The sequence below is a fragment of the Podarcis tiliguerta genome (genome assembly GCF_965153285.1).
Source record: "Podarcis tiliguerta genome assembly, chromosome: 5".
Taxonomy (NCBI): Eukaryota; Metazoa; Chordata; class Lepidosauria; order Squamata; family Lacertidae; genus Podarcis; species Podarcis tiliguerta.
The window spans coordinates 49,706,369-49,732,052 of record NC_139538.1 but is presented as its reverse complement, the minus strand read 5'-3'; the positions used below and the strand labels follow the sequence as shown (position 1 = coordinate 49,732,052).

General features: G+C 40.9%; 1 protein-coding gene across 2 annotated transcripts in view; it reads right to left on the bottom strand.

Moving 5' to 3' along the window:
* The window catches only part of ATRNL1 (attractin like 1), a 475,922-nt gene that overhangs the window by 277,429 nt on the left and 172,809 nt on the right, over nt 1–25,684 (bottom strand). For both annotated transcript variants that reach the window (XM_083441068.1, XM_083441069.1), the window contains exon 21: nt 22,911–22,963. In XM_083441068.1, the coding sequence (XP_083297194.1) occupies nt 22,911–22,963 (53 nt within the window). The remainder of the gene's footprint in view (nt 1–22,910; nt 22,964–25,684) is intronic.

The window sequence follows — 25,684 nt, the reverse complement described above, 5'->3', positions numbered from 1 at the left end:
AAAGTATTGGAGCCTCAGCTTCACGATCTGTCCTTCCAGTGAGCACTCAGGGCTAATTTCCTTAAGAATGGATGCATCTGATCTTCTTGCAGTCCATGAGTCTCCTCCAGCGCCATAATTCAAAAGCATCACTTCTTCGGCGATCAGCCTTCTTTACAGTCCAGCTCTCACTTCCATACATCACTATCGGGAAAACCATGGCTTTAACTATACGGACCTTTGTTGGCAAGGTGATGTCTCTGCTTTTTAAGACGCTGTCTAGGTTTGCCATCGCCTTTCTCCCAAGGAAAAGGTGTCTTTTAATTTTGTGTCTCCCCAACCACAATTCCACAGCTCACTAGTCAGGAGGCATACATGTAGAAACCCTTGAAGTTTTCTCAACAGAAAGGTTAAAGTACCATCTGAATGCCAATGATTTTACAGAGAACACCCACAAATCACATTTCTATTGGTGCTTTAAACACACACCACTCTTCACCCCCTCATAACTAATATTATGCTGATCTTGAGCATGGAATTGAGCCCTCAGTGAGCATATACTTCTGACTAAACTGCACTCCTGTCATGCCCCAATTCCACTTAACACTGGCTTAACATTATGCCATCAATGTCATTGCTACACCATTATACCATCAAAATACCTTTACTTCAATGGTGTAATTTGGAGATCCACTGGTGTAAGAAATTTAGTAGCAATCCTAACTTCTTTCACCAGCATCAGTCAGGGTATGTGTCACCACTATTAGCAAAATTGATGCCTTAATTTAAGAAGAATGGGTGCCATTTTCTTTGTTAGATTTCCTTCAGCTATATCCAATTACTAATGTAAGCCACAGGAGTGCTACATTAATTTAACATAAATACCAAAGGAAAAGAGAGCAGCTCAGCTGGGAGTAAAATTTTAGATTTCTGTCAGGACTGGTCGTTGTCCTCTTCAGATCACCACACAAACGCTTCTTGTTCTTTTATAACTTTTTATTGCGAATTAACAAAATAATCTTATAAACGGTTCTTAAATATTATTCCTCAGAGTCACTTATTTCAGATACCTTCTGAGCTCTGCTTCTCCATGACCAGCCACCCTCAAAATGGCGAAGGCGCCTTTCCCTTCGCTTTCCCGCTCTTTTTTCTAACCTCCTGGCTAGAGCTGGCTTGTATCTCCCCTCCTCCGAATCTGAGCTAGAACTTAACCCTTGCCTTTCCTGGGAACAGCCGGTCCCTCCCTGTTGTTCCTCTTGCTCCCTTCTATTAGATTCACTGCTCTCCCTCTGTGAAACTGGAAACTTCTAACTCTTCCCTGACAATTTCCATACCCAGCCACAACATTTATGAGGTTATCTGCAGTTTTATCATTTTTGCTCCTAAGTTTCAGTATGGGATAGCTTCCCCAAGAGGTTATGTTTCAATGATATTCCATATTACAGGTGTCTGTGATGTTTTTAAAAATTAAGATGTGGTAAAATATTGAACCTAAACAAGCAGCATATCACACTGCTATTTTTTTAATGCAAAGAAGCAAGATCCATGTAACAACACATGTTTACCTTGGTATATTAACAGAAGGTTCAGTTTATTACCAAAATTCTTCTGTTAGCAAACATGCCTGCACAAAGACTTTTAATTCTATCACAAACATTTAATCAAAGGTACAGATTATATAACCATAACCTTTGCATTCAAAACACAGACTATTCAAGAGCTTGTTTGAGTTTACATAAGACGGATTCACAAAAACAAATTACTTTAATTAGGAAAGAAGTCTGTATTGATTGTGACCAAATTAAAGTGAGATGCTTAGCATTAGGAGAGCAGAAAGGCTGACGACTTTAAAGCAGCCAGACATTATGTTCCTATCATCTCAGTGGCATCCATGTTAAAACAGCTTAAGCAACAGTATCAAGGGTCCATCACTGGAGTAGGTAAAAGGGCCACAACACAGGGCAACTAATATAGGATTTATTATCAGGAACCACTCAGTCTTTGTTAGTACAGTGGTACCTCTGGTTACGTACTTAATTCGTTCTGGAGGTCCGTTCTTAACCTGAAACTGTTGTTAACCTGAGGTACCACTTTAGCTAATAGGGCCTCCCGCTGCGCCGCCACCACGTGATTTCTGTTCTCATCCTGAAGCAAAGTTCTTAACCCAAGGTACTATTTCTGGGTTAGTGGAGTCTGTAACCTGAAGCGTATGTAACCAGAGGTACCACTGTATGCACAAGTGGAATTGTGGATGAGCCCTGAGCCACATTACCTGTGGTCATGACAACAGAATTCCAGCAAAGAACAACATACAGCTAATTTTCTAGCATGCTTTGTGCCTTAATTTATTTGTTCCCCAAGTGGTCAACCTAATTACATAAAGGGAATAAAAAAGAAAGCACAACCATGGCAACAGATAAAATACATCAGCACTTTATTCCAATAAATATAAAAGGGGTTCTTGTGAATAGAACAGCACATTACTGGTGGAATGACATCTTGACTCAGGGAGGGAGGGGAGATAGGGAGGGTAAGTACCAATGGCTTTATTGACAGGCAGATCTTGGGGTATTCAAGTGCTGGAAATGCAAACATTTCAGAGGTCCTCCCATATTTGAACAGCATATGGTTTATACAATGTAATCATATGTAAACAATTCCATCCTAGAACACAAAAAAATTCACAATGCCAATGTGCCAATGTGCATGGTGAAGAAACTGTAGATAGACACTTCTGTTTTGGCTACAGCTCTGTAAGTATTATATTGTTCTGCAGCTTGAAATATATACTTAATGTAGTAAGGACCCCTGACCATTAGGTCCAGTCGTGACCAACTCTGGGGTTGTGGCACTCATCTCGTTTTATTGGCCGAGGGAGCCGGCATACAGCTTCCAGGTCATGTGGCCAGCATGACTAAGCCGCTTCTGGTGAACCAGAGCAGCGCACAGAAACGCCGTTTACCTTCCCGCCGGTTGGCAGGAGCAGGAACCAAGCAACGGGAGCTCACCCTGTTGCGGGGATTCGAACCACCAACTTTCTGATTAGCAAGTCCTAGGCTCTGTGGTTTAACCCACAGCGCCACCCGCATCCCTGACTTAATGTAGTACTTGAGTCAAATTATCCAGATTCATCTTTAGTTTCAAATCTTTTCGTTCTTATACATGTGTAATTCACAGTATGTTTTTCAATAGTAGTAATTAAAAAAACAAAAAACAAAACCCCACAGTGTTAATTATAATGGATTTTCTTAAAGAGCTAGCTGTTAAATGTCTCACATTCAATACAGATTTCCTTCTTAAGTATGAGACAAAGTTAATGAGGAGCAGAAGTTGAAGTATACATTGACTTTTATTGTATTAAAATATTTTAATTTCTAGTGAAATTTTAAATAATTGCTAACTTATGAATTTTTAAATACTGTATAAAAAGTAAATACTTTTTCTAATTATTATGTTTATGTTTGCCCCTTATTCTTCCTCTGACCACTCATTGTCATCCCACCATCAATCCCCTGACTCTGAGCCTTCTTCCCATGGGAGCTCCCCAGTTAGTGCCTCCCACCACCCCACTGCATCCAGCCAGTCTACAACACCATTTGCTAAACATGTGTGTGTATGCATATTTTCTTTTCTATCACACCTTGTATAGTCAATGACATGACTTCAAACTCAGTATAAATACTGCACTAAGTCAGAGCAGAAATTTTTTTTACACCCACTATGGACTCATTAAGGTCTACAAAAGGTCAGGACCATTCTCAAGAAAGCGGTGCATATAAATAATTTGAACATTTTGCTACAGATAGAAGAGACATTAGTGGTTATTTCTCTGAAGAAAAGTTAACACAGACATAGAAGTACTTCAAAACTGGAGCATTCATCTAGATAAGCAAGAGTTATCCGAATCAGCTCCACATGTCTGCAATGAGCATTGCAAAACTGTATCTCAAGAACTAAAGGAAAGCCACTATTTAAGTAAGGAAATAAAAGTCTAAGAAAAACATGTAAGCAACCATTTAATTTCAGTAAAGCTGCTCAATTAAGGAGCAATTCACTTTCTAGTGAGCATAAATGACTCTAGAGCAGGTTAACGGGTATTTTGTTTTCGTATCCTGTAGGGAATACGGACATTGTTCTAGTCAAATCCATATAAGATATGCCTTAACATTTGGCCTTTTAAAATGTTTGGCTGTAGCCCATAAGTGCTCAGGAAAACAACATACTGAGGGAAAACCTAAACCTCCAGAGAGGCAATGTTAATGCAGTAAACTATTAATCCAACTACTGCCAACACACAAAAGTCACTTTTTCCATTCAACAAGTGGAATTTGGTATATATGGCTCTTCTAATCAACTACAAAAGCCTGATTGGAGCAGTATACTTGATGTGGGAGGCATTCAACTAGCGCATTTTTTTAACCCCTTCAATGTCCTGCCTCTCAATCTGGATGAAGGACTCGGACTATATTTTCTGCCAAGAACTTTAATGCTCAAATCTGTATAGTACAGAAGCGAGGCAAGGATCAGTGACACAGCAAGTGCAAGGCATGACTACGCATGCTATGGTACTGATCCCACAAGTGACATGTCTCCTGGGCAACTATTCTAAAGAAGAGAGAAAGGAATGACTTCAGCATGGCAAGTAAGATGTTTCTTTAGAATGGGCAAGCAAATGGGAACTCCTTTGGGTGAGCTGGGCTGAGCCTGAGCTGTCCATTTGCACCAGAGCTAGTATCTCCAAGTCCTGGGGAGTATGTTAGTTTATGCTTGCTTGCAAAGAAAAAGCAGGTCATGGCCAGTTCCTTTTTTCTAGAAAAAAAAAGTTGCCAGTACTCATTGGCGGCTTCTATGACCACTCTACCCCAACCATCACGAGCGCTGTCAGCGTGGTGACCAGGGTGCCCTGAGCCAGCAGCAGAGCACAGTGCATGGTGAGGTAAGCGCATCACAAACTGCGCTTCCCACTCTCATGATCCTCGGGGAGCAGAACTCGTGTGCTTCAGCCAGTCCCAGTAGGTGGTGGCCAGACTCTGGTGGGACTTTGTTCATGCAGCGACTCCCCATGCAGATGAGCATCCCCGGGCAGGGAGATGCCAGTACTGTGAACCAGTGAGTATCGCAAGCCCTGATCATGACTAATTAAGGGTTATTGTCTGCACCTAGATGAGCTCATGTGAGGTATCAGTCAGAAGGAGCTGCCAGTGACTAAGCACAAATTAGAGTATAAGTAGCCCTGTATTTGTAACACAGTTGGGGTGGTGTGGCTGGCTGGCAGGCACGGATCTATGCTGAATTTCTGCAGGGAGACTATTTGCTGAGAAGACCTATTTCTATGCTGTCTGCCTAGAACTAAAGGCAGTCCGAGGTAGGAACTGCATTGTACTTTTTACTGAACTACCTGTCAGCGCTAAGGAGACTCAGCGGGACAAGGCAAAGCAAGGGCAAGGCAGTGGAACTCTCTGTTGGTAGCAGCTTTCCAGGTGCCACTCACTCACTATTACCAAGCCAGAGCTCCTCTGATATTGCTGCCACCTCACCCCATCCCTGTTCCAAGAAGCAGCAGATCACCAGTGAGAGGACACCACTGCCTCCAGCCTCCACCTGCTTAGTGAGCCACTACAGCAGTTGCTTAAATTGCAAGTGACTGTTTTTCAAAAGTGTGGTTAGCAGTACTCAACTTTGCAAAGAACCGAGTACCCCACTGAATGAGCAATTTCAGCATAAGGGTGCAGGTTGTTTAAATGGCACGTAAAGTCTTGATGCACAATATGGAGAGAAGGTCAACACATCCACACATTTAATAACTGTTTCGTGAAGAGCTTCCCTTTCCTTAACAAATTGCATTGTCATTAAAAAATTTTATGCACAGTAACATACAGAATTAAGACTCAGAGCAGGGATAGGGAACCTGCGGCCCTCTCACATGCTCCTGGACGTCAACCTCCATCAGCCCCAAGGTCACAGAAGACAGGAGTGGTAATACAATTTTGAATTGTATAGATTGCATTCATCATCCAAAAGAAAGCTTCTAAAGGATCAGTATTACAAAATATATTTGTACTATTTTTGCTCACTTGTTTAATAAGAACAACATTGTAACATGTGTTTCATCCATTTTTAAAATTCTTTTTAGGAGACTTTCTAGTTTTAAACAATGCACATCATTATCAAACTAGTGTGTGTGTGTGTATATATATATATATATATATATATATATATATATATGCTTTCGTAGATTTTCACGGGTACAGGAATGCAGGTTTTGGTGTCCTCGGGTGTCTTCCCGTGTAAAAGTTGGGGTGTCTAGGCGACGTTTCGACGAGGTCTCACTCGTCATCTTCAGGCTGGTGCTTTCGGCTTCTTGTTACTGGAACAGAGCAGGATCTCAGTGTTTGAGTTCCTATAAATACTGTTGAGGAGGTGTGGTGTATAGCCTCCAATGTTCTGGGCAGAGAGGAGGTTCCCAGGCTAGTGTGCCTTTTCTTCTTTTGTTCCTTAATTACTTGAGGGATATCTTGAGTGATTTCTTGAGTGATTTCCTGAATCCCACTTAGGTGGGTCATTAGGTGTGGATTAGTTGCTAAAGCCTTCGTGTCTTGAACTCTTGAACTTTGTGAAGAGTTTTTCTGAGAAGATGGCTGTACTGCACTTGGTTGTGCTCTGGCTTGGCTTCGTGTATAGGGGCGAGCTGTGGTTTTGTGGCCTGTGCCAGCCAGATCTGTGTAGGGATTGCAGGGGGGTGCAGCATCCGGAGGTGCCACCCTGGTTTGGCTACTGGATGGTGTCTGTAATTTATCTGTGGAGAGGGTCTGGGTTTGGGTCTGGTGTGGTTGATTGGTGATGGCGTTCTGTGTGCCTCTGGATCTGGTGTCAGATTTTGTGGGGAGGGCTAATTTCCAGATGTCTGGCAAGCGGGATGTGTCGTCACGCTTGTTCATGTTGTGAGGGTGTTTCTCTATCTCGATGGCTTCCATGATTATTCTCTTGTGGTGATGTTCCATGTTAAAGAGCAATTTGGAATCTGCAAAATTAATTTCGTGTCCTGTTTCTTTCATGTGTTGGACAAGAGAGGAAGTTTTTTCTTCTTTTTTGACGGCATTCTTGTGTTCTGCGATCCGTGCATTTATTCGTCTGTTTGTTTGTCCAATGTACGTGGCTGGGCAGACTTTGCAGGGTATTTCATAGACCCCTTGGTTTTCCAACTGAATTTTATCCTTGGGGTTTCTGAGGATATTGGCTATTTTTTGGTTGGTGCAAAAGGCTGTTTTGATATTGTGTTTATGGAGGATTTTGCTAATTTTATCTGTAGTGCCCTTGATATAAGGAAGGAGGGCTATGCCATTGTTTTCTTCTGTGTCTTGGTTTTTGGGGGGTGTTTCTTTTTGGATTAGCTTCGTAACCCAACACATTTGTCCAACACATGAAAGAAACAGGACACGAAATTAATTTTGCAGATTCCAAATTGCTCTTTAACATGGAACATCACCACAAGAGAATAATCATGGAAGCCATCGAGATAGAGAAACACCCTCACAACATGAACAAGCGTGACGACACATCCCGCTTGCCAGACATCTGGAAATTAGCCCTCCCCACAAAATCTGACACCAGATCCAGAGGCACACAGAACGCCATCACCAATCAACCACACCAGACCCAAACCCAGACCCTCTCCACAGATAAATTACAGACACCATCCAGTAGCCAAACCAGGGTGGCACCTCCGGATGCTGCACCCCCCTGCAATCCCTACACAGATCTGGCTGGCACAGGCCACAAAACCACAGCTCGCCCCTATACACGAAGCCAAGCCAGAGCACAACCAAGTGCAGTACAGCCATCTTCTCAGAAAAACTCTTCACAAAGTTCAAGAGTTCAAGACACGAAGGCTTTAGCAACTAATCCACACCTAATGACCCACCTAAGTGGGATTCAGGAAATCACTCAAGAAATCACTCAAGATATCCCTCAAGTAATTAAGGAACAAAAGAAGAAAAGGCACACTAGCCTGGGAACCTCCTCTCTGCCCAGAACATTGGAGGCTATACACCACACCTCCTCAACAGTATTTATAGGAACTCAAACACTGAGATCCTGCTCTGTTCCAGTAACAAGAAGCCGAAAGCACCAGCCTGAAGATGACGAGTGAGACCTCGTCGAAACGTCGCCTAGACACCCCAACTTTTACACGGGAAGACACCCGAGGACACCAAAACCTGCATTCCTGTACCCGTGAAAATCTACGAAAGCAAATATCTCACCTCTACGGGGAGGAAACCTTCCAGCTGACAAGAACCTACGAGAAACTAGAAATCCGAAGAGCCACCATCTTATGTGATCTCTTGTTCCTACGCAACTGCCGAGACAACAACTTAATTCCCACATGCTTCCAACTTAAATTCCACTCTAAAACCCCAGCTACCGAAAGGATCCTGAAACGAACTGAACTATCTCTAATCAGAAACGAACTACACAAGAAAAGATACCTACTAAACCAAACCAACAAAGATCTACTCACTCTTCACCTCAAACTCTGTAACAAAATCCACCCTGCACTCTGGGACAAATGCAAACAACTAGCCGTCTGGAGAGCTGAAACGGAGACCTCACACAAGACAGACACACACACCAACAAACTCCACAAACTAGAGAAACGCCAGAAGCCCAGCCACCCTCCACAACAACCCATGAAACAAACAGTACATAACATATCAGACAGGATCCTCACCTCAACTGAAACCAAAGTACTCTCCAAAGGTTTCAACTTTGCAGTCGCCCCGAGACGCATCCCCACGGAAAACATCATATGTGGAGTCGAAGCTAGCCTAACCAAAATCAATCCAGATGAAGCCAATAAAATCAGACTTGAAGTCACCAACATCCTCTGCTCCAGCAAACCACCCAGAAGCAATTTACACAAAGAAGAACAGAAAGCACTCACCAACCTGAGGAAAGACAACAACATAATCATTCTCCCAGCAGACAAAGGTAATGCCACTGTTGTGATGAACACATCGGACTACCAAGCAAAACTATCAAATCTACTCCAAGACCCTACCTACCAACCTATAAAAACAGATCCCACCACCTATCTGGAAAAAACCACCAAATCCAAAATAAAAGCCTCTCCTATCAGTGAAGAAATCCAGCTAAGAATCATCCCCAGAGAAAAATCATCCAGATGCCCCAAACTCTACGGCCTCCCCAAGATACACAAAGAAGGAACACCACTCAGACCAATAGTCAGCTCCATAGGCTCACCTCTACAAAATCTCGCTAAATTTCTCGCCAAGCAACTTCAGCCCTATGCAGAATCCATCTCTTCACACGTTCCAAACTCCTTCCAGTTCATAGAAACAATAAAGAAGCAAAACCTACAACCCAATGACCTACTTGTGAGCTTCGATGTTGTATCTCTCTTCACACAAGTGCCCATTAATGAAGCCTTGACAGCCATTCAAAACAAATACAATCCCCCCGAATACATCTTGGACCTGACCAACCACTGCCTAACCAACACGTACTTCATCCACAATGGACAAAGATACAAACAGATAGAAGGAGCACCTATGGGATCACCCCTCTCACCGGTCATCGCTAACCTGTACATGGAACACTTTGAAACCAATGCTTTAGACAAGTCAGAACACAAACCCAAACTTTGGCTCAGATATGTTGACGACACCTTTGTAATTTGGCCACACGGGAAGGAAAAACTGGATAGCTTCCTCACACATCTCAACAGCCTACACCCCAAAATACAATTCACTATGGAAATAGAAGCCAACAACCAACTTCCCTTCCTTGACGTCCTAATCTACAAAAAACCTGATGGCTCCCTAGGACACACTATCTACCGGAAAAAAACACACACCAACCGCTACTTACATGCACAATCACACCACCACCCTGCACAAATAAACTCCGTAGCCAAGACTCTCATCTCCAGAACCAAACGCCTGGCTGACGAAGACCACTTGACAACTGAGTTACAGAATCTCTCAAATGTGTTAATTGCCAATGGATACCAGCAAAACAGGGTTACGAAGCTAATCCAAAAAGAAACACCCCCCAAAAACCAAGACACAGAAGAAAACAATGGCATAGCCCTCCTTCCTTATATCAAGGGCACTACAGATAAAATTAGCAAAATCCTCCATAAACACAATATCAAAACAGCCTTTTGCACCAACCAAAAAATAGCCAATATCCTCAGAAACCCCAAGGATAAAATTCAGTTGGAAAACCAAGGGGTCTATGAAATACCCTGCAAAGTCTGCCCAGCCACGTACATTGGACAAACAAACAGACGAATAAATGCACGGATCGCAGAACACAAGAATGCCGTCAAAAAAGAAGAAAAAACTTCCTCTCTTGTCCAACACATGAAAGAAACAGGACACGAAATTAATTTTGCAGATTCCAAATTGCTCTTTAACATGGAACATCACCACAAGAGAATAATCATGGAAGCCATCGAGATAGAGAAACACCCTCACAACATGAACAAGCGTGACGACACATCCCGCTTGCCAGACATCTGGAAATTAGCCCTCCCCACAAAATCTGACACCAGATCCAGAGGCACACAGAACGCCATCACCAATCAACCACACCAGACCCAAACCCAGACCCTCTCCACAGATAAATTACAGACACCATCCAGTAGCCAAACCAGGGTGGCACCTCCGGATGCTGCACCCCCCTGCAATCCCTACACAGATCTGGCTGGCACAGGCCACAAAACCACAGCTCGCCCCTATACACGAAGCCAAGCCAGAGCACAACCAAGTGCAGTACAGCCATCTTCTCAGAAAAACTCTTCACAAAGTTCAAGAGTTCAAGACACGAAGGCTTTAGCAACTAATCCACACCTAATGACCCACCTAAGTGGGATTCAGGAAATCACTCAAGAAATCACTCAAGATATCCCTCAAGTAATTAAGGAACAAAAGAAGAAAAGGCACACTAGCCTGGGAACCTCCTCTCTGCCCAGAACATTGGAGGCTATACACCACACCTCCTCAACAGTATTTATAGGAACTCAAACACTGAGATCCTGCTCTGTTCCAGTAACAAGAAGCCGAAAGCACCAGCCTGAAGATGACGAGTGAGACCTCGTCGAAACGTCGCCTAGACACCCCAACTTTTACACGGGAAGACACCCGAGGACACCAAAACCTGCATATATATATATATATATATCTTTTGCAAGCTGTACACTGTACAGATGTTGTCTTTTATTTTTGCTAAGTTATTTGAATACAAACTAGTCAGATCCATTTATGTTTCCAGAAGTGTGATTTTCATGATAGTGCTGTTAGCAACCATACAGAATATATCTGCCGACAAAACATACCAGAATTGTTTATTATAATACCGCTGCCAAAGATATTTCAAATTGGCATAACTTATTTTTCTTAAGTGCTTAAGTCTATAACAGGCTAGGCTAAAAGTGAAGTTGTTTTGAACAACTGGTATAAACTATTTTAATGTCATCCATGGTATATGGGATTCTCATAGTTAGCCTGCTTGATTTTGTATCCAGATGTTATTGGACTCCAACTCCCATCATCCCTGCCCACTGACTACGCTATATAGGACTAAGAAGCTGCAGTCCCAGAGTCCACACCTGTTCCATTGGAGAAATAATCCCCATTCATCACACACAAGCATTCCACACCCAATGATATGAGTAGGTTCCAAATGCTTCACCTCTGATTTAGTTGGGATCATCTTCAGTCCAATGATCTCATCTATCTGACCCCCACTTTCAGACACTGATTTACAGCAGACACTGAAATATATAAAGCTGGTTATCAGAATACTGATAGTAACTCACTCGAAAAGCTATGGTGTTAACCAGCCGTTTCATATAGATATTCATCAGAGGAATTCATTCACATGAATTCTATTTAAAACTATAATCTAAACTCAAAGAAGCCATAGTGTCATCTCCAATGATACCCTATTAAAATAAATTGAGAGCCAGCAAACCTAAACTTCAACTGGTAAATGGAGATAACAATACCAAGAGAGGGTCATATACTCTCTGAATAACAAGATAAATTGGGGTGATGAAGATCATGATCTCACATTCCTCAACTGGATCAAGTCTCAAGGTAGATCAGGGATCCCCCTTAGCTTCCAAGTTGTTTGTAGTCTTGGGTGTTTTTTGGTTTTTTTAAAGAAACATAAAATTCATGACACACCCCTCTTTTCTTTCCTATGAAACAAAACCAATTCAACTGTGGATATGCCCAGAGCTTGAGACAGAAGAGGAAGGAGAGGTGGGAGGACCTTGTGTTTTGACTGAAAGGTTTAGCTTTTAATCACGCTGAATTATATTCCAAAACCACCCCAATCATCAAATTTTGGGGGAGGCATATTAAAGTAAATGTACTGAGTTGTTCTTCATGTGGAGTCTTCTCCTCCAAGCTTTGGCTGTGAGAGTAATGTGTAAAGGGTAAAATTATACTACAGTGGTACCTCAGGTTAAGAACTTAATTTGTTCTGGAGGTCCGTTCTTAACCTGAAACTGTTCTTAACCTGATGTACCACTTTAGCTAATGGGGCCTCCCGCTGCCGCCGTGCCACCGCTGTGCGATTTCTGTTCTCATCCTGAAGCAAAGTTCTTAACCCGAGGTACTATTTCTGGGTTAGCGGAGTCTGTAACCTGAAGTGTCTGTAACCCGAGGTACCACTGTATTAGGGTGACTTGCTTCCTGGTTTAATTCTAGCTTTAGAGTTGCCTGAAAATGAAACCACTGGTATGACTAAGAGGATTTCACTTATGTTTTTGCAGTCCTCTCCCTTTCTGCTATTCTGCCTGGCAACAATCCACATTTCCCACCCACTGACAAACTCACTCTCTCAAACTCAGTTCCTTGTATGGGTAAGAGGGATTCTTTTATCCTTATACAAAAGGCTTGTATTTTAAAAGCATGTTTGCCCTTAGCAAGTTATACCAACAGTTCAACAGATGCAATTACACAGTTTAACCCCAAATACTCCAGTAGTTGCCACTACTCCCTCACTTCCCATTAATCTTTGCTTCTGCAACAATTTATCGACTTCCTTTTATAACCTAAGTTAATACTAACACCTGTTCTTTGCTTGCTCAAGTCTTAGCACTGAAAAAAAATGTCTTTATTGAAAGAACAGCCACAGTAGGAAGGGATTGAAACAGATGCATTAACGGAGAGGTCTAGGAAGCCTTCTTGGGGTCAGTCTAGGAAGGGAGATATGCTTTAGGGTTGTTTGAATCTTCAAGGAGGAGAGCATTTGTGTTTCTTGCCCCATTACTGCAGCTACCTAATAGTAAGAGAACTGTTGATTCATTGATGCCTTGTCACTTCTTGGGCAATGCAAAGAGATACAGTTTGTTTGAACATCAGTGAGCCAAATCTTGGCTTATTTAACAAGTCATAGTCAAAAACAACCATGGCTTATTGTTATGTTCAAACCAGGACGATATCCGATATAATGCTTGCCGGATCAGCCAAGGATAGCACACCAGCAAGATTCCCAATCTGTACCTAGAACCATACACAATGTTCACAAAATCAGGGTCAAATACTTTTTACAACGGATATCTGCAACAGGAAAATATCTGGGGTAAAATAAAAGCTACTCTACCCACTGACTTCCATGCTGGGCTTGATGCTGGACAGAACTTGATACCTGTTTTTAACCTTTTTTACCTGTTACGAGTATTTGTACAATGTAGATGCAGTACATCACAGAGCATTGCCGAAGTTCATTGCCATATCTTTGGTGTACTTGTCCTTTCAACTATTACATTTTTCATATGGATTTCCTGCTGAAGGGCCCTCTTATTGCTATTGCCCCACATCAGGCTCATAACTATTTCATCTTAAGAAAGCATATTTTTTCTTCTTCCCCACAGTTCTTTGCATTAAAAAAAATACCTTGTTTTATTTTACAATGGGGCAGTTGTACAAAAAATACTGCTGGACAAGCTTCCAGCAATTAATTTATTACAATACATCTGTCCTCTGTTCACAACAGACTAAAGTCTGTTTCTACCTTGCAGAAAAAAAGGGAAGTAATTTTGAATTTTATGTTTTTAATATACACCACTCTGGGATCTATCTGCAGATGAAGGGCGATATATAAAACAAATTAATAATGACGACATCATCAACAACAACAACAGAGCCATGAGGAATAGCCTCGGTAGAAAATGATTTGTAGCTTCCCATGATTGCTGAAGGTACACCTCTTTGCCCTGGCTTTTGACACAGATGTATATTCTTAGGATCCTCCTTATTCCTGTAATTGTAAGTTGTTTTAAATATTGTGTTTTAATGTTGTCAACCACCTGGGACCTTAGGATGAAGGACAGGTAATAAATTTAACAACAAAAAGAACCCTAATTTAGCTCTACTATTTGAAATTCCTTAAACAGTAATAGGTCTTGAATTATATTCATGTATGCAAAAGTGTGAAACAAAGCAACATGAACAGAGCATGAAAACTGGGTTTGAAAGAAATATGGTAGAAATGAATATTTATGGGAAAATTGCTTTGGTTTGTGGTGGGGAATGGAAGGATAAATTGATAATCAGAATGTGGGAAATTACACTGGGAAGATCTTGGAAATACATTAATATAAATTCTGAAGGGTACCTTGGAGGGAAATAAATCAGTAGTAGTCTTAGTAGTAGTAGTAGTAGTTGTTGTTGTTGTTGTTTGTTAGAGTCAGTACAACAGGGATGTAGAAATTATAAATGGGTTTGGCTGTTGCTGAAGAATTTAAGAGGCATTCTTTGGGGTCAGATCAAAGTGCTTCTCGTAAAGCCTTTGTGAGAGTTCAAACCGAATATTCACAAAATACCTGTCTCTGTTATGATCTCCCTTGCCTCAAGGCCCAAAAGCTGCAGCAGAGCCTCGGAGAAGTATCTTTTCCCAGCAGGGAATGGGACTATGTATCAGAATCTCCAGTGAGAAACTGATACTATACACATCATTCCTGGCAAGATGACAGCCTAAGGACACCCCGAAGTAAAAAACTGCAAACTAGAAAAAACTGCAGAACAAAAATTTCTAAATAAGGCTATGCTTATTTTTGTCTAACACCATCATTATGTTATATCACATTTTGTGGATAAACCATCTGCTAAATCTATTATTTCCTACATATTATATTGCTACTCTAATTCAAGATGCAATTTGTTCCACTAGCCATCCTTAAATACTATGGAGATTTTTAGACAGCTTTTATTCCTAGATTACCAAATATTGAAAGTACAATGACAGTTTGTGGTGATCATCACTACTACATTTAACAGTAATAAAAATAGCCTCAATCTGCAAAGTCAATTAGTGTCAGATATAATTGCTGAAACTCATTACTCCAAGTCAAGCATGACAGCTTTACAATTACAGTAGGTATTTAGTTTAAACAAATGGTGTCCCAAAAGAAAACTAGCAATAAAAAGCCAGTAGCAGAAAATCAAATTGCTAGGCCGTATCTTACACTTCACCCAAATTATTTGTGGTAGGGTTTTTTTGCCTTTGAAATCTGCCAATTTTTTTAGATCTTGATTGGAAATTTCAACTTCATTGATTATAATCAATTTCTGCTAATGCATACTAACATTATTTTAGAATATAAACTAATGTCCACAAAACATTCTGAATATAACAAGCTATTTAAGTATAGTAAGGCTGCCACCTAGTGCTGGATAACACTTTCTACTATTCTTTACTAACTAATGTGTAAAGAAAAAATTAAATACTTTTTTACATTCAAAAATGTGGCATTAAATACACATGATTACTTAGAAATTATATGTGTGTAAATGTATATTTGAAAGGAGCAGAATGCATTCTCTTAAGTATAAAAAGTATCTTTGTACAACAAGGTTTACTCATTTTAATACCTTTCACAGTGGAGGAAAACGAATTTAATTACTATATAGATATATACATACAAATAATCTAGTAATATAATTAGGAGTGTTGTTCTCCACAGCTTGGTTTGGGGGTGCCTATGAATATTTCCACACTTGAATCAGAGTTCTCATTTGTTAATCCCAATCACTCTCCTCCACTGCCCTTTCATATAAGGCAGCTACTGCAGTCACTATGTGATGCCTTGTTGTTCATCTGGTGACTAGGAAAGAGATCCAAGACATAACCAGCCTTCTAAAGCCACTAGAGTTCTACGGTGGTGGCATATCATTGAACACAGAATTACTTGCCAAAAAACAAAAAGAAAAGAAAACCCAGTACAGTCTCAGGTTACAGACGCTTCAGGTTGCATTTTTTCAGGTTGCGGACCGCCGAAACCTGGAAGTACCGGAACAGGTTACTTTCGGGTTTCGGCAGTCGCGCATGCACAGAAGTGCTAAATCGTGCTTTGCGAATGCACAGACGCGCCAACCTGCATGTGCGCAGACGCGCCGCTGTGTGTTGCCAACATGCATCCCGCACAGATCACGTTCGCAACCCGAGCTTCCACTGTACTATTTTGGAGAGCTGCTACATGAAGATGACTCTGTGACAAGATTCCTGTTAGCCATTGCTCCCAAGATGAAGAAGTAAACACTTGACATTGTGGGAAAATAGAATAAAACAATTTCTTAATGGACAGGAGTGATTAATTTTAAAGAAACCAAATACCAGCAGCTCCTCCAAAAGTGGTAAAACAAAGCAATGACAAGAGAATGAAAAGCAGTCATGAGGCCACACATACAGTTCAAGGCCTTCTCCCCACAAGAATAAGCCATACACACACTCAGAAATATCAGGAGGAGTATTGTCACTCACAGTATTGGTAATTTTCCAACTTGACCAGATTTGGAATTACTGTCATAGTTTCAAGCACAGATACAGAAGGGGAGGAGCTCCAAAACTCTAGGGTTTGGTGGCACTGACTTCAGGAACGGTTCTGACACCACCACGGGGTCTAGAAATGCAGAGCCCCTGAATGGAGCTCTTCCTCCAATCCAGTTCACGTTCGGTGGTACCTCCTAGACCAGAATCGCCTGTGAAGCCACTACCCTCATCTGCAAGGCCCTTCCAATCTTCACCTCCAACCTGGCACAAACAACACACCCAGCTAGTCAAGCTGAGCAGTTACTGAGTGCAAGATTTCAGGCATCAATACAAGCCTTTTATAAACATTTTTATCCATCCCAGATGGGCAGAGTCAGGGGCAGTTCGTCAGTCCAGACCACATCAGGATATTGAGGGTTATCTGGGTTATAGGCTTTGTTAGGAACAAGGTATCACATCAAAGCCATCTAAGGTCCTGCCACCTCTTTGCCCTTGTGCCATTATCAGTGAAACTAAGATACTGTCTGATAACAGCTATTCCTGAGAAATATTTAAATTTGTTCAGGGTCTATTAAAATATATGAAAGAATAGGAGGGGGTTTAATGGTATATATAAAGGGGTCACAATCTGAACTGCACGCAGGTCAGTGTTTGAACGAGGACTATATCTTCAAATCTAAAATGTCAGTTCCTGTGATAAAGCATCGTTCTTTGTAGCTCAACAGCTCTCACATTCAGGGAAGGCAAGAAATATATCTGAAGAGAATGTTATCGACACTGCTTGGAAATTGCCGTCTGTTCATTAGGTTATATGTTCCATAGTTATAGAGAAAGGTGTTCAGCCTCTACACGAGTCAAGTTCACAAAATATTAGCCCATCTTTTCTGTTTCCCAGACACTAGTGGTCCAGTTTTTACTTGGCTCACTAAACAACTGTTAACTCAAACATCTTCTTTTCCTGAAAAATATAATTATCAATGATGTTGTGCTCTCACCATTTAGCTTAAATATGATTTGTTAAAACCACAATGGTGGCACCAGAGCCAACCAATTTTGCCTATCAGTTAAAAACCATCTGTTTCTACAACTTATTCACTCATACCCAGGAGCACAGATTCTGAAACCACATGCATTGCAGATGCTGATATATGAAGTACTAATCCAAAAATTTGGATGCTTCTTTTATGATCTAGGATCCATCAACATCTATAATTTTGGCAGTTACTAAAACAAAAGAGGAATAAATACACTGTGACAAAATACTGCATTTGCAGCCTGTCTTGGCTCATAAAACTATCATTTGCATCCAGTCAGAATTCACACATATGTGCCAAATCAATTTGTTCACTAGTCACTAAATATAATGTTGGCCTACATAAAAATGGCTTGGGATATGTAATATGAATGTATAAAGAACCTTTTAATGAGGGTGAAAGAGGAGAGCACAAAATATGGTCTGAAGCGCAACATCAAAAAAACCAAGATCATGGCCACTGGACCCATCACCTCCTGGCAAATAGAAGGGGAAGAAATGGAGGCAGTGAGAGATTTTACTTTCTTGGGTTCCATGATCACTGCAGATGGTGACAGAAGTCACAAAATTAAAAGACGCCTGCTTCTTGGGAGGAAAGCAATGACATCTTAAAAAGCAGAGACATCACCTTGCCAACAAAGGTCCGTATAGTTAAAGCCATGGTTTTCCCAGTAGTGATGTATGGAAGTGAGAGCTGGACCATAAAGAAGGCTGATCGCCGAAGAATTGATGCTTTTGGTGCTGGAAGAAACTCTTGAGAGTCCCATGGATTGCAAGAAGATCAAACCTATCCATTCTTAAGGAAATCAACCCTGAGTGCTCACTGGAAGGACAGATCCTGAAGCTGAGGCTCCAATACTTTGGCCACCTCATGAGAAGAGAAGACTCCCTGGAAAAGACCCTGGTGTTGGGAAAAATTGAGGGCACAAGGAGAAGGGGACGACAGAGGATGAGATGGTTGGATAGTGTTCTCAAAGCTACCAGCATGAGTTTGACCAAACTGCGCGAGGCAGTGGAAGACAGGAGTGTCTGGCGTGCTCTGGTCCATGGGGTCACGAAGAATCGGACACGACTAAATGACTAAACAACAACAACAATTACTTACAGTTTTCTTCAATGCTGAATAATTTACTGCTTCTAATGTCTGCAGTATCTAACGTTTTCACGTAATAATTACTTGTCCACCTATTCTATCTACACATTTGTGCATGTACAAATTTCTCTCTCTCCCTTTCATGTGTCATTAGGAGCAATCCAATCTCTTTACTTAGAAAAAAAGACACTCAAGATCTTGTGAGATCGGTACAATAGAAAACTCCCCCAGTTGTATAGCTTTGCTATGGTATCAGTATTTACTAAATCCAAACAAACAAAAAATATTCCACAAACCATGAGTATTATGTGAAGTTGTTAGAACAGCTGAGAATCAACTCTCAATAAATGCATTCCTATCCTTTCTTCCTTTAAATTATGTAAGCACCTCAAACTGCATCCATTCCCATGAGGATTTGTAACCTGAATAATCTGGTACCTGTGCAAAACACCACAAAATAAACTCCTACTTTATTTTATCGTTGATCTGCTTTATTTTCTATAAAATTTATAACCCACATTTTGAAGAAGTTCCTCCAAAGAAAAGCTTCTGCATGTTCACACATATAGAAGATCATGAAACTGTTGTCCTAGAAGCTACTGAGGTATTTGGCAAAAGTTAAGCAAAATTGCTGCACATGATGTATACCACAAATTTCCATTGCTTTCTAAAACTGCTTTATGCATTCAAGCAGGATGAACCTAAGATTTCACTTGAGTGTTCACGCCTAAACACCTGATTGGTATTTGTAATTTGAATTAGAAGATTATTTAAGGGATGAGGATGTTTTTGTTTTTTCAAGGACCAACAGTTACTCATCAGTAAATCAAAATTCTATTTTCATGAGTTTAAGACAGAACTGTAGCATGTGATCAGCATAAATCTTTGTGACATAGCAAAATATAATTTAAAGGAAACATTGAGTGACTTTTTTGAGAAAGGGTTGTTTCAATGTCTGGGCAGTTCAGCTGAAGGAAACAGATGGAGGGGGACACAGTGTCTCCAACAGCATGCTATTATTGCTTTGTGCAGTTATAAATTTTTGCAAATATCTGGATCCAGTCATGGCTAGTCAGTGATGCTGGCAAGGATGGATCATTGGTTCGACTTGTTCTGATTGCTTTTCCAGAAAGTACAGAACATTTGGCTGTACAAAGAAGCAATCCACGTGAACGTGAACAGGCAGAGACCATCCAATGAAATGCAATTGACCTCCATGAAATTCATTGTAAAACTGCGGTTTTAAAACCTTTCACCGAAGCTCTGTTTCTTTCAACTTTTTAAAATCAATGTGAAAGTGAAAGGTGATTAAATTTAGGAATTTTACTAATCACATTTTAAAGCTGTCTGCATTTGCAGTTATCACCATTACTTGTGGCTGCAAAGAAATACTTCCTTTTGTTTCTCTAGAATATCTCACAAGAAGTTTTAGATATGTATGGAATGCTTGACGGGGGTAAAACCTTCTCCCTTAACTCAAACCCTCATACGAATGCTTTTAGGGTTTCATTTGGTTTCATGGGGTTTATAATACATGTTACTATTTCCCATTTTGTGTTAAATTGCAACATGAGTCACATGGGTGTGGGTGTCTTACTTCCAGCATGATGCTACTATAATTTCAATGAGCAGGCTAACATCATGTTCACTTTGCATTAAAGTGGATGTTAATAGCACACTTTTCTTGATGCTAAGGAACTTTTATTGATTGCCATGCACCATGGAACTTACACCAGTATCTACATGGATTAGGCACCAATTTTCAATTCCCTGCACCACCCATCAGAGCCACTGATCAGTAAAAGAGTTGAAGGCAATTCAAGATGAGTTAATAACACCAGAGACTAAAATCCCCCTGGTCCTAGAAACCAGCTGATTCTAGAGAGTCATTTCTGAATCACGGCATATTATATAGAAAGGTATCCTGCATTTCCTCACTCTGGGCAACTGGTGGTTGACAAACTAGACTCCTCGGTGACTTCAGTTGGTCAGCGTGCTCAACCCCTGCTCTAGGTACTTGCTCTGTCTCCAGCAATTGCCCCCTGAACTGTGGGTTTCTGTGCTCATTGAATGTACTGCAAAGACACATTAATGACCTCAGTACTAATCCATTAAGATCAAAGGGAGTGTGTCCTTTTATTTCTATAGGACGGGGACTGCATCTCTACAAATGTGAACAGCTTCCCACAAAGTCTAGCATTAGGGAGCAACATGGAACAATTGGATAGAATATGTTTCCTCATGTAATAAAAATTGTGTGCACACGCATATATGACCATATGCACTTGATAAACTTCATTATAATTATATATAAATTCATGGTTCCTCTTTTTTAAATGCTCCACTGCAGAAACTCTGGACCATTAAGTGAAAATTTTGGACCATTAAATTATCTGTGAATTGAAAAGTCACTCTTGATATAGAAACAAACAAACCAATTAGCCTGTCATCCTTAGGCACTTTAAAAAGAGCGAAGAGCCCCCATTAAATCAATGAGGTCCATCCTAAGGGTTCCACCATTAAGGTATCCCCCGCCCCCCAGTGAAACTCAACATGCCTTTTCTTGCTGCCAGAGTACTAACACCAAGAGAACAAAGATCTGGTTAATGAAGCATCAAGAGGGCATATAAATGAATGCAAGAATTCAGAATTTATTCACACTATTGGGTTAAGGTTAACAACTGGCATACGGTATCAGTGCAACACTAGCAAATCTTTACATTATTTAAAAACCTGATAGAAGAAAAATAGCTCTGGTTATTTAGAGGTGAAAGACTATCTGGATATGGCACAATTTTTCTCAGGCAAAGAAGATTTATGAAACAGAGCTACTAGAAAATAATAATGAATAAGACCTTCCTTGTAGGTGTCCAGAACCCACAGTTCTATTGGTGTCACATCTTGTTCATCACATAAATTTGTCTACATTTATTTTTAGAGGGCAAAATAAATCTGCAGAAAACCAGAATATCTACAGAAAGAAAACAGATTCTGTGGCTATCACTGTTTAGACCTTATTGACATTCTCTAAACTATTTAACGCTGCTTAATTTGCATACTTTACACAATATCTGGCTGATGCTTTGGTTTTCTTTTTAAAACTTTGTGCAAGTTTTGAATTTTATCTAACAAGCTTAAATAAAATTAACAAAAGCTACATACATCTAGCACTACTGTCATTTAATATAGCAAGATACAGAAAGCTATCTCTTACTACCTTTATAAATTCCAGGTCAGCATTAACCTCATTGGTAGAGGTGAGCCAGGTATTATTTCCCACTTTTATTCTATTTACACTGAGAACTATACTAATTTCACACACAGGGCAATCGCAATAACAAATAAGGGCTTATCCATACTTACCTTTTGCCTTGCTCTTTCCAGGCACAGGTCCACACTTAAAAGCTCCACATTTGAGTGTGTCTGGTTTTTTGTTTTGCTTCTGCCCCAGAGTTTCCCTGTGAAAACCTACTCTTTTGTGCTCAATCAGAGCAATCATCAATTTGGGTTTTCTACAGATTGCCATTTGCTCCAATTGAACTTTAAAGAGTGTGTTTTCATGGGGAAAGCTCCAGACCCCCCCCCCCCCGCAAATGTGTTCAGACATGGAGCTTTAAAGCACAGACAGTGCCTGGAAAGAGTGGAGTAAGAGTAAGTATGGAAAAGCCCTAAGATAAAGATTTTGCTTTTCACAAGTGTCTCTTGCCCTTCCCTAGGAATTCAGAATAGTGTACATGGGATTATCCCTCAAAATCATCTTGCAGTATGATTAGGCTGAGGGAAACTCGCTTGTCTAAGGTTCAGCTATACCCGAGACAGAATTAAACCCAGGTCTACTAAATTTCCAGATCCATTACTCCACGATGCAGTTGACTAATATATTACTAGATGAAATACACATCACAAATGAAATGATAACTAATGGTCCTCAGTCAGGAGTTAACATGCATATTATTTAATGTGCAACATCAAAGGGCAATGAATTATACGAATACTTACAGTAGCATGTTCCCCTGAGTGGATTACCAAGGTATCTGTTTTCAGAGTCACAACTGCAGAAGAGAAAAGAAATAATCTGAGCATTATCAAATAACATAGCTAATTAAACATTTTTTGTATGAATGCAATATTTTGGCAATTAAAGTTACATAATAATTTATTTAATTCCCCCAGAAAATAAAGTGTGTTTTTTGTTATTATTTATTCCATCTATAGCGGCAGATGGGGCTCATCAACCTGGCATGGTAGTCCATCTAGCAGAAGAAAAACTCTGATCCTAAACCTCTGCTGCCTTGTGAGATACGTTCAGAAGAAGAAAAGGCCATATAGAGTAAACCCTATACAAATCTGGAGTGGAATCCTTAAGATTGTTGGATGGTGCCTTGTCTGCCTCTTTCCAGCAACTCCTGCAGACAAGGTGATGCCAAAAGTAGTGCTCTGCTTTCCTTTGGACCACATCAATAAGGCTGAAAGGGGGTCTTGTTTTGTCATCTGGGCAGCTCCAGGACCTCCATACACACTGCCCAGGCTTGTGCTCTGGGCACTTTGGTGCTGCTAATGCAGTAGTTTGACTTCACCCCTGTAGGTGCACTCCATTGTCTCTCGAGACAGATGGATGTTAACAATTCGTTTATATTCTGTCTTTCCTCCAAGGAATGGAGCTTAAGTAGACATCCTTGCTTCTCACCCCTCTCCCCTTGAGGACTCACTAACGGCAACCCCTCCCCAGTGAACAGGGCCCAAACAGAAACACTGGCCAGTGGGAAAGTCTGCCCAGCAAAGTGGCCAGCTTGGGGAATCCCCCAACTGTTGGCCAACTGCCCAATGTTGCTCCCTGTGCCACGCTGCAACCACTCCCCACCCCGTTACTGTATGGGGATTTGAACATGAGGACTCCTACCACTAACTATTGCAGCACACTGGCTCTCGCAACATTCATCTAATAATGATGATTTAAAAGCTATATAAGCAAATACAATAAAGAACTACAATAGTCATCCAGGCAGTATATAACAAAACCAGAGGCTAAAAGATCCCTCTCATGTAAAAAAGAATCTAATATCTTGTACAGTGGTACCTCAGGTTACATACGCTTCAGGTTACAGACTCCGCTAACCCAGAAATATTACCTCGGGTTAATAACTTTGCTTCAAGATGAGAACAGAAATCGTGCAGCAGCGGCGCAGCGACAGCAGAAGGCCCCATTAGCTAAAATGGTGCTTCAGGTTAAGAACAGTTTCAGGTTAAGAACAGACCTCCATAACGAATTAAGTTATTAACCCGAGGTACCACTGTATTTCCTAATACAAAGCTGACTTTCCAGTTTAATTCACCTTCAGTACTCAAATACTGTCTTTTGACAAGAGGAGGTAAAAATGAAGAAAACATTTCATCTTAGCATCTGTCCTTGGAAAACTGATGGAAAGTATTGTTAAAGATAAAATAACTAAGCATACAGAAGAACAAGCCATGCTGAAGCAGAGTCACTGTAGATTTTGCAAGAGCCAGTCCTGTCTCACTATCCTATTAGAGTTCTTTGAAGCATATAGATACAGGTGATCCAGCTGACATAGCATACATGGACTTTAAAAAAGGCACCTCACTAAAGACTCCTGAGTCAGCTTAGCAGTCATGGAATGAGAGGAAAGGTCCTCTTGTGGATCAGGAATTGACAGCACAAAACAGAGAGTAAGAATATGGAAAGCAGCTGAAAAAGTGTGGACGAGCCTTTAGGTACCACTGAAGCAGAAGCCCATCTGTTTGTGTCTTTGGGCAGGAAAGAGCTAAGCAAAAACATGCTTGCCTTGCATATGCACAACCTCATGGCCGATGCAGGTATGGGTGCCTTGGCTTATCCCAAAGCTTTAGAAGCATCCCACAATTAGGTCTCCAAGGATATGGAAATTCATAGAGGTGGGAAGGTGAATTTATCTCTATTTTCATTATGTACCTCTGTGTTGTTCATCTTAATACTGTACATCCCCATCAAATAAAAAGGTAAAGGTACCCCTGCCCGTACGGGCCAGTCGTGTCCGACTCTAGGCTTGTGCGCCCATCTCGCTTAAGAGGCCGGGAGCCAGCGCTGTCTGCAGACACTTCCGGGTCACGTGGCCAGCGTGACAAAGCTGCTCTGGCGAGCCGGCACCAGCGCAGCACACGGAAATGCCGTTTACCTTCCCGCTATAAAGCGGTACCTATTTATCTACTTGCACTTAGGGGTGCTTTCGAACTGCTAGGTGGGCAGGAGCTGGGACTGAAAGACGGGACCTCACCCTGCCGCGGGGATTCGAACCGCCGACCATACGATCGGCAAGTCCTAGGCACTGAGGTTTTACCCACAGCGCCACCCGCGTCCCTTTTTCCCCATCAAATACATAGTAGTTATTACACTCATTTTATTCTAAAAGTATGTGAAAGATTAGAATAGAATGATTTTATGTAACAGCACAAAATATATCATCAGCGACATTTTTAAAATACAATCTGAATCTTTATTCAGGGTTTCTGTTATATGTTTAACTATTTTGTCTTCTATATGTCTCAAACAGCTCATTTGTTTATCTTCAAGGTTTGAAAAGGCAGCATAATAGTAAGTGAAGACTTCTATAGAATCAAGAAACCTCTAAATGAGCCCATTAGTGGGGCTATACTAGACTAAGAACTTTAAAGCCATTATACACCCTCCTTTACATTTCTTTACTTTGTAATGCCATCACTTATGATTAGAGTATACATATTTTATACAGCAAAATCAATTTGCTGGTAATAGCTCA